Source organism: Sphaerodactylus townsendi, linkage group LG06 (genome assembly GCF_021028975.2).
Source record: "Sphaerodactylus townsendi isolate TG3544 linkage group LG06, MPM_Stown_v2.3, whole genome shotgun sequence".
Lineage (NCBI taxonomy): Eukaryota > Metazoa > Chordata > Lepidosauria > Squamata > Sphaerodactylidae > Sphaerodactylus > Sphaerodactylus townsendi.
Genome location: NC_059430.1, coordinates 93,986,528 through 93,995,448, shown reverse-complemented (window position 1 = coordinate 93,995,448; position 8,921 = coordinate 93,986,528). Strand labels below are relative to the sequence as shown.

At 51.6% G+C, this 8,921-nt stretch overlaps 1 protein-coding gene across 1 annotated transcript in view; it reads left to right on the top strand.

Moving 5' to 3' along the window:
- The first annotated feature begins 5,793 nt into the window (after positions 1–5,793).
- EXTL1 (exostosin like glycosyltransferase 1) overlaps positions 5,794–8,921 on the top strand; it is a 72,342-nt gene continuing 69,214 nt past the window's right edge. Inside the window, exon 1 of the mRNA XM_048500844.1 lies at positions 5,794–8,160. Coding sequence (XP_048356801.1) covers positions 7,229–8,160 — 932 coding nt within the window. The 5' untranslated portion in view covers positions 5,794–7,228. The remainder of the gene's footprint in view (positions 8,161–8,921) is intronic.

Genomic DNA, 8,921 nt, shown 5'->3' with positions numbered 1-8,921 from the left:
TGCTGGTTGAAAAATTAGAAGAAGGGAGAGAAGAAAGAAAGAGCTTCTCCAGAGCAGGCGGCACCCCTGGGGTTGAGATTTTCAGGGAACACAGTCAGGGTTGGGAGGTGGAGATCTCAATGTGGCTGGGCTGCTAATTCTGGTCTCTTCTTCCGGGCAGCGGGCTGTCACTTCATTCGAGGGAAAGTGGTGGGAGTGGGCTTACCTATCCCAGACTAAGGTCGCCTTGACCTGACTCCATGAGATCCCTTCTTCCCCACAAGTTAACATGGATGTCCAAGACGCATGGGGCTGGACTGTGAGTTGTCGCCGAGCCCCGGTTCTCGACCGCGGACCGTGGAGTCGGATGGATGTCTGCTCGCAGGTATTTGCTTCCCCCTGCTCAAAATGCGCTGGGCAAGCCCTCTGTTGGTTACTCGATCAGGCCACTTTCACTGGCTGCTCTTGATGACGGGTTAATGCTCGGGCCGGTGTCCACAAGCTTCCTTGAAGTCTCTTTGAACGGCCACACCCTTCTGTATGGCGAGCCTCCAGGTATCCGGGCATGGAGCTGCCGATGGGTGTCTCCCCACTGCTGCTACGGGTGGTGCCGGGCTATGACCGTGAGCGCGATGGATGCCCGGCTCGGCAGTTTGCTTCCCCGGCCCCAAAATGCGCTGGCAAGCCTCTTGTTGGCCACTGGATCAGGCCACTCGGGCTGCTCTGATGATCAAGCCATACTGGCCGCCGCCGGTGTCCACAAGCTCTCTTTGAACGGACACCTCTTCATGGCGTAGCTTGTGCCCAGGTGCAGGCGGAGCTGCCGTATGGAGTGCCCCCCACTCGCTGCTACCGGTGGTGCCGGGCTGCTACCGATGGCTACCGGGCTCGTGGGCTCCTTCTATTGACTCCTCGGGCGTATGGCAGCGATCGGCAGGAGGATCAGCTGTCGCGCAGCTGATCCCGGCTTTGGGCAACTCCCTGGGCGCGGATGTTTGTCCACACCTGAATGTGAATGGCTCCCTGGTGTGTGGAGTCAATGACCTCCTGGAACGACTAAACAACCCCCTCGCTTGGCGGCTGGAGGCTTTGGGGCAAGACTAACTAACCGGGACGGCCTCCTCGAGCGGGAATGTGGGATCGCTTGTACTTGGGTCGGAGCAACGAGGGATCTCTATGGGGAACTTGAGGGAAAGAGGTTGGGTGCAGGTGAGAGAGATACCACTGGGAAGGGAGGCGAGGCTTCGGATTCGGCCTCGATTCTCTGGGTCGGTTCAGTATTCTCCTCCTTGGTCCTGGGCTGGGGAGAGGCCCGGTGGAGAGTTTCCCCGGATGGGCACCCCTCGCTTCTCCAGTGAAAGCTCTTCCCCGACACTGGGGGCATTTGGTCCTGGGCTTTCCGGGCCTTTTGCCTCCTGGGGAGAACCCTCCATCAGGGTTGTAGGCCTCCCCCACCGGCAATCGCTACAATCCCTCCTCGAAGTAGTTCTGGCTTGCCCGCAGTTGGGAAGCGCACTCAGCTTTGAGCGCTGTTCCTGGTGGTGGAGAGTGCTGCGGCCTAGGAGAGACTGGCCTGACGGCCGGATGATCTCGGAGCATCCTGGCAAAGTTTTCCAAGCATATCGGGCCAGTTCGGTCTCTTCCCTAGGCCGGTGATCGCTCTGCGGGCGCACTTCTACGGCGGAGGCGCTCTCTTTGGCAAGGCGCATGTGAGGAGCTCGTCGGGCGGTTGGGCTACGCCGCTGTTTTAATTCGTCTCTGCAGGGCCTCCTGGAGCCTATATTCAGGAATTCAGCATAAGGCCTTCCTGAGGCTTCTGCCGGACGCTGGAGAAGCTCTTGAGTTGGCTGTCCCGCAGCTGGCACTTTCAGAAACGCCTTTGTAGGCGCAATCAAAGGCTGCACCTTAAGGGTGGCTCTGGCAGGACGATTCTGCGCGATTGGGAAGGGCTAAGCCTTCGAGCCGTGAAGCTGTGCGGGTAGTATAGGCATCTCCGCCAGAGGCTGCTCCTCTGCTTTATGCACTGTTGGCGGTACTTTCGCCTTCCCAGACAACATATTGTTGCAGGGTCTTCAAGAGCATGTGGAAAGTGGTCTTCCAGTCCTCCAGAACCATTAAGTGATTCCGCATTGACTGACTTCCTAACATGCCTCTACATGAGGGCTTGCCGGTAATCCCCACGTCCCTGCATTGCCTTGCAGAGCTCCAGTGTGAGGACGCTTTGTAACCTATGCGGGCGGTATACTCAACGACTCGCTGGACATGGTCGGTGAAGTGGACCGGGGCACATAGCCGCAGGGAGGTTGGTTAATCGCTCATTCCGCCAGGGTTTTCCTTCCCCGCAGATCGCGGGCTAATACGCTTCTGCTAGAGTTTTGAAACTCGCACCATTATGTGGCATTGACGGAGGTGTGGTGGCTTTGGGAAACGGAGGGGGAAGCAGGAGCAGAAGGCGGAGCCGAAGGAGGAGGCGCAGGGTCCAGCCAGAGTGCGAGCCGGAGAGTTTGGAAATTGAGGCAAAGAAGCAAGTGAACGAGAGGAGGACAGGCTGGCCCTGTTTAGTGGATAGAGAAAATTCCAGGCTTGAAATTGTAGGTGAAAGATCAAAGCGAGGGAGATCCATGGCAGAGAAACCATGTGGACTCCGCAGGCTGATGGCGGCATAACATTACGCCTCCATCGCCAGTAGCAGCGCACATCGGGCGCGCTACAGGCTCTCTGTGAAGAGTGCGCCCATGTTTTCCTGCACTCTCTTAAGATTGAATGTCCCTCCTCTGGGTACCACATGGACATTGCCTATCAATCTTCCCCGACTCAATTCAAGCAGAGATCCCTTCTCTTTTTACTGGGGACTCTGCCGCTGCTAGTGCGCTTTCAGCTCGCTTAACGGCGTGCTTGTCATAAATCGTGCTTTGGTAAAGCTCCGATACTTACCGGGTGGTTCGTCCAGACGAGAGTGTCCTAGGAACGCTGGGTCTGAGGATGCGCCGATCCAGCTGGACGGTCGGGTACTGGTAGAACGTGCGGTCCGGCGGCGATGCTGCTCGATCCAGCTGGACGGTCAGGAACCGGTGAGGCCCTTTCCCAGGTGGCACGGTAAGCAGGGTGGAGGTTCCGGAGATTCTCGGTTTCGCACCAGCTTGGAAGTCAGTGCCAAGCGACGCCGACAAGCAAGCGAAGAGCAGACGAAGCGCGGAGAGATATCATCTGGTGGAGAGAGCCAGTAGCAGGAAGCGCGGGATCCCGTGATCCTGGCAACTCTGCCGTGTGCTCGTCCCTTGCACCTTTTATTAGGGTTTCACTCAGGGGCTGCAAAGGGTCCGGATACAGGCGGGATAGCTGGAGGTTTCCGGGAGATCGAGTATCATCACGTGTGATGTATGATCTCATCGGGCTGCTACGCGGCAGGTGAGGAAGCATCCGCCTGGGTCTATCCATCTCACCTGAGGGCAGGGGCCCCTTTGTCCCTTGCATGTATGGGACACCTGGGTGACCCGCGAAGTGCAGGCTAGGTTCCGGCGACCCGTGACTCACGGGGGAGCGGGGGTTGGGGGAGCGTGTGCGGCCAGAAGGCCGTAGCTGGCACCGGCATTCCAGGCGCTCTATCTACGGTTCTGCTGGGTTCGCGGGCTCACCCCTACAAGATCAGAGTTGGAGTGGGAGAGCAGGGTTTGATCCTTTCCCTTGTTTTTTTTTCCCAATATAAATCTCCCTCCGCCTTGAAAACGCAGATAGGGAAAAAATGACAGACTTTTATCCTATCTAAAGAGCTTCACTTTTAATGTGAGAAATGACATTACTGGAACAGGTAAAACGGGGAAATTATTGACATGATTCAACAAATCAGCCTTCTTTAACTGCAGATTGCTGGGAAATGTTCATGCAGCTGTCTGGCAGAACAAGATCTGCCTGACTCTTCTACCTGAGAGCCACTTAAGGAGAGAGGCCAGAGGCTGCATGCAAAGCAGATGCTCTACCCATGCCAGATCTGATCTGGTGAAAAATGCAGAAAGCAGAAGCTTTAAGGGGATTAAACTAATTAATAATGGCCAAATGGAACTTCCATATTTAAAGGCAGTATACCTCTGAATGGTATACCTGCTAGGGACGGGGTTTGGCTTTTATTATCCAACTGGCTTCTATGTCCAGGGCATCTGCCTGGCCAATGTGAGACAGAGGATCTGAACTCAATGAACCTTTGGTATGACTCATCAGGGCTGCTCTTATGATCCAGAATGACAAAACTTCACATTTCTTCTGGGTACAACCTGTTTTATGACTGCTTACTTGCCATATTCTTTTTTATGAAGAGGGTGTTCCTTTCATAATCTCAAACAACAAAGCTGTTGGCATTTGGGAAGCTCTTAGTTCTTAATCATACTCTAGGGATCACTATTTTTATGAGAGTTTTATTTGCAGAGGTTATATTAGATTATGATCTCTCCCCTCCCTCCAAGACATATTTCATTAGGTTCAATAAAAGCATTTAATAGCTTGTTGATGTCAGTTCCACTTCACCCTTATAATAGGATATTTGTCATTAAATTCTCCTGCCTATGGATAGAAAGAGTGATAGATAAAAGAGAACTGAATCTAAATTAATTTCTAGGTGTAACATGATTTCTATAAGTTTGGGACTGTTGTTAATATTACAACTTTTATTTATTTGAATAGCCTAGTGAAAAAGCATGGTTTGCTGATCTCTTGTTATACACACCCTCAAAGGGCAGGGCTTCGCTTCGCTCAACCTAAGAAGCTGGTAGCAAGTCTGTGACAGAACCTCCTGCACCTAAGACCCAAATCCATCGGTGCTCAGTGGACAACATGGCCAAAGTTTATAAAATCATGCGTTGGGTGGAGAAAATGGCAATTTTTATGAGAGTTTTATTTGCAGAGGTTACATCAGCCCGCCCATAGATTATGATCTCTCCCCTCCCTCCAAGACATATAACAAGAGACCAGCAAACCATGCTTTTTAGCTTGGAAAGCAGAGAGACACAGGAACCATTTCATCCATGGTCTGCGTGAGGTAGACACAATGTTTAACAGTGCTGAACATAGAAACATGGCTTTCAGTCAATTCTGAATTACGGTGAAATGCTGCTGGGCCACCACAGGACAGTTTTGCGGCTGGCCAAAATGTTGTGATCAACCCTAGCTAAGCTTTGTCGAAGGCTTTCACGGCCGGAATCACTGAGGTGTTGTGTGGTTTCCGGGCTGTATGGTTAGAACACGGCCATACAGCCCGGAAACCACAAAACACTCCTACCTGAGCTTCCTCTGCACCTCCGATTCCAATGAGCCTTGCTTTAAGATTTGTAAGCATAGATTGGCAGCCAGAACTAATGAGGAATCTTCGCTCTTTTTTTCGTAACATTTGTGTATCGACACAACAGCAGAATAAATTTAGGGCGCTGCAGGGCTAGCTGATTTCCCCGGACTCCAAAATCCCAGAGCCACTTTAAGCCACGTTTGGAAATGAACATATATCCCGGTTCTATGCAAATCCTCTAAGCGGGAGGGGGCGCGGCGCGAATCCTTCCTTCCTATGCCCCGAAACCTTAAACTATTTCCTCATGAAAAACTCTAGTCACTGACCACGTGGACCGGCAAAAGCACCTCTTGGGGAGCCCCACAGAATTCCTGGGCAGTAGCCAATCATAAGTCTTTTCCAGGAAGCCTCTCCCTCCACCGCCGATTTTCCTCCGGTTAGGAAAGGGTTATGGAGCAGCCGCGCCTTTTGGGGAAGCAGAGAGCCAATCGGCAGCGAAGGGGGCGGGGCCCGGACGGAATATTGTGGAGGTGGGTTCGCAACGCCGAGTGGAAGTAACAGATGCTAGTCGGGAGGCCGAGGAGGACAGCGGGCTGGGATTGAATGGCTGGGAGGAGATCCGATCAGATAGACTAGATCGATAAAACAGAGAGACGGATCGATCTAGCAGAGATCCAGGGCGGAGGAGCAGGATGCTGGCTGTGGTGGGCTGTCTCATTGACGGGCTCCGGCAAGGGACACGGCATGAATGATGGGCTAGCCAGCCGGGCAGTTCCGCGGGAAAGAGGTGCGCAGGGCTGCTGGCTGGGGAGCCTGGCGCAGGCTGGCCCCGCGGGCTCGGTTGGGGCTCCCTCTTTGGTGCCGATGGGCTCCCCGCGCCCCGAAGTGGAAGGACTTGTTTACGCAGGGCGCGAAGAGCGGCGGATCCCGTTTTTCTGACATCTCGACTCGGGAGGAGAAGGAGCGGCAGGTGGATCGAGCAGGGCAGAAATAATTCCGTCGGAGATTGAAAGGAGATACGGAGGGGCAAGGAAAAGAAGGCAGTTAATTTACCTGAACTCGGCTTAGTTTTCCCAAGACCTTCCCAAAGGAAGTTGAGCAGCTGAAAAAGAAAGCTGGTAAGGGTGGAGAAAGTTTCCGGGACAAACTCCCCTTTCTCTCCCCCTCCCCTTTCATTGGCAGGTCACCTGAAAATCAGCACGGTTTGCTTGTGGCAGGAGGAGACGTGGCCCTTGCAGGGGATCCCTGTACACAGCAACAAGAGTGGGGCAGCTGTGGGGAGAGGCTGATACCTCTGGGGCAAATGTTGAGAAAGAAGTTCCTTTGCTGAGAGCAGGAGAGTGTAAGCTCCCTACAGGGGGGAGGGGGAAGCTGGACTGGAACAAATTGGAATTTAAAATACACAATCAACCGCTGGCTGGGTCAAGGAGCTGAGAAAATGCCACAGGATGCGATTTAATCTAAAAGAGAGGATAAACAGGACAGCCTCTTTGGGGATTAAAAAAATCACAAGCACACCAGGAAGTTGCGGGAGGAAAAATTAATCCCAGCTCAGTGTGGATAAGTGGGCACCCACAATCGCTTTGCTGTGCCCTTTGCCAGGATCGAACAACACCAAGGTAACCAAAGCCGCCTCCCAGCTGAAAAAAATTGATGTTCCTGTAAGAAACCTTGCTATTAAAACTCTGAGCAGAACTTAAAAAGCAGGAGGGGCAGGCAAGCCAGGGTGATCTTGTGCCTATTGCATGATGGAGAAGAAATGGGAAAGGTTACAGGCATCTTCTCGGACCTTGTAAGAAATGAATTCTGTGGACAGATGGATACACTTCTCCACTTAGGAGATCTGGCTTCTGCTGATCTCTGGAGGGTTTAATTTGGAATTTGAAGCCTTCTTGAGTGAATTCAGTTTCTAGATCTCTGTACTGGACCGTGCTGGCATCCTTTTTTAGCTAAGGAGGTAGGGTTCTGTATGACCCTATGCCGGCCAGGAAAAAATACATTTTCATGACTTTCTTTGCCACGTGGCTTCTGCTTTTTTTCTTTGGAGGAGACCAGCTGAGACGCCTCGCGTTCATCAAGAAATCTGGAGCCCCCAGGAGCTGGCCCCGCTGGGCTGATGGGTTTCTCTTGAAGACCTTTGCAGATCCTGAAGAGCTCCTGAGGGACAATGGAGACCACTATGACCAATCCCCCAAAGCTCGCCGAGAGTTGAGGCGAAACATCTACAAGTACAGCGGGTGCCGCATGGAGACCTGCTTCGACTTTTCCAAGTGCAGGGAACGTGGGTTCAAAGTTTTTGTCTACCCTACGGAAAGTGGGGACCCTGTGTCGGAAAGTTACCTCAAAATCATCACCTCTCTCGAAGAGTCACAATATTACACGACCAATCCTGAAGAAGCCTGCCTCTTTGTCCTGAATACTGACACGCTCGATCGGGATCATCTCTCCATCCAGTATGTGCACAACATCAATGAAAAAATCCAAGGCTTCCATCTCTGGAATGATGGGCGGAACCACCTGATCTTTAACCTTTATTCCGGGACCTGGCCTAACTATACCGAAGATCTGGGCTTTGACATTGGCCAGGCTATCCTTGCGAAGGCAAGCTTTTATATCGAGAACTTCCGCCCAGGCTTTGACATCTCCATCCCTTTATTTTCCAAGGACCATCCCCAGAAAGGAGGGGAGAGAGGCTGGCTGCATAAGACCTCTCTCCCACCAAAGAAAAAGTATCTTTTGGTTTTCAAAGGGAAAAGGTACCTGACTGGCATTGGCTCCGATACCAGGAATGCGTTGCACCATATCCACAATGGCAAGGACATCATTTCGTTAACCACGTGCAAGCATGGCAAAGACTGGGAGAAGCACAAGGACCAACGGTGCGACAAGGATAATACAGACTATGAGAAGTAAGTGGGATGCTTTTGTCTTATCTGACCTTACCACAGGGCAAAGTGAGGCAGCCCCTCTCTAGAGGCAGATTTTGGGGTGGCATGGTGGGTGGTAGGTAGATGTGACCTATAGGTGTGATCAACTGGGCGATTCTCATGCCCACGCCTTCTCAACAGGAGGTGTGCAACAGCATATGCTTCAGTGAGGCTTGCCCAAGAGAATACTTGCTGTCAATTACGTCCAGTGTTAATTAGACTGTGTGAGGTATTATTTTGATTTTCTACCTCGAGCACTAAAATGTCCATTTGCAGTTAGTGCTTTGTATCTAAAAGGTTTAGGTGGGGAGGTGATTGTGCAATGAGCAAAACAGAAGAATCAGCAAATAAAAGATGCAAGTCCCATAGAATTTTTATACTCAGAAGCTGGGAGGTCTTGAAAGTCTTATTATTTAGACTTCCAGTATGACTGTCATGTAAAAATATGTCTGCATAGCCCTATGTGAATATAATTTCTGCTTCTTCCCAAAAATGTCCAGGGTTTAATTTGGATATTTTTAAGATTTAACTATTTTCCAATGCAGGGGCTCCATTGTGGAATGGGCCAGTAGAAGAATGCCTCTAAAATTATGCAGAGTGCTTCTTTCTGAATGTTAAGTAGCCATAGCCAGTTCATGTATTTCTAGGCATGTAAGGGGAACCAAGCTGGAGATGGCAGTTTTGAGATTTGTGCCCTGGCACATCTTAGCTCTGTAAAGACTTTTATCTTCTGTGTATTTTGC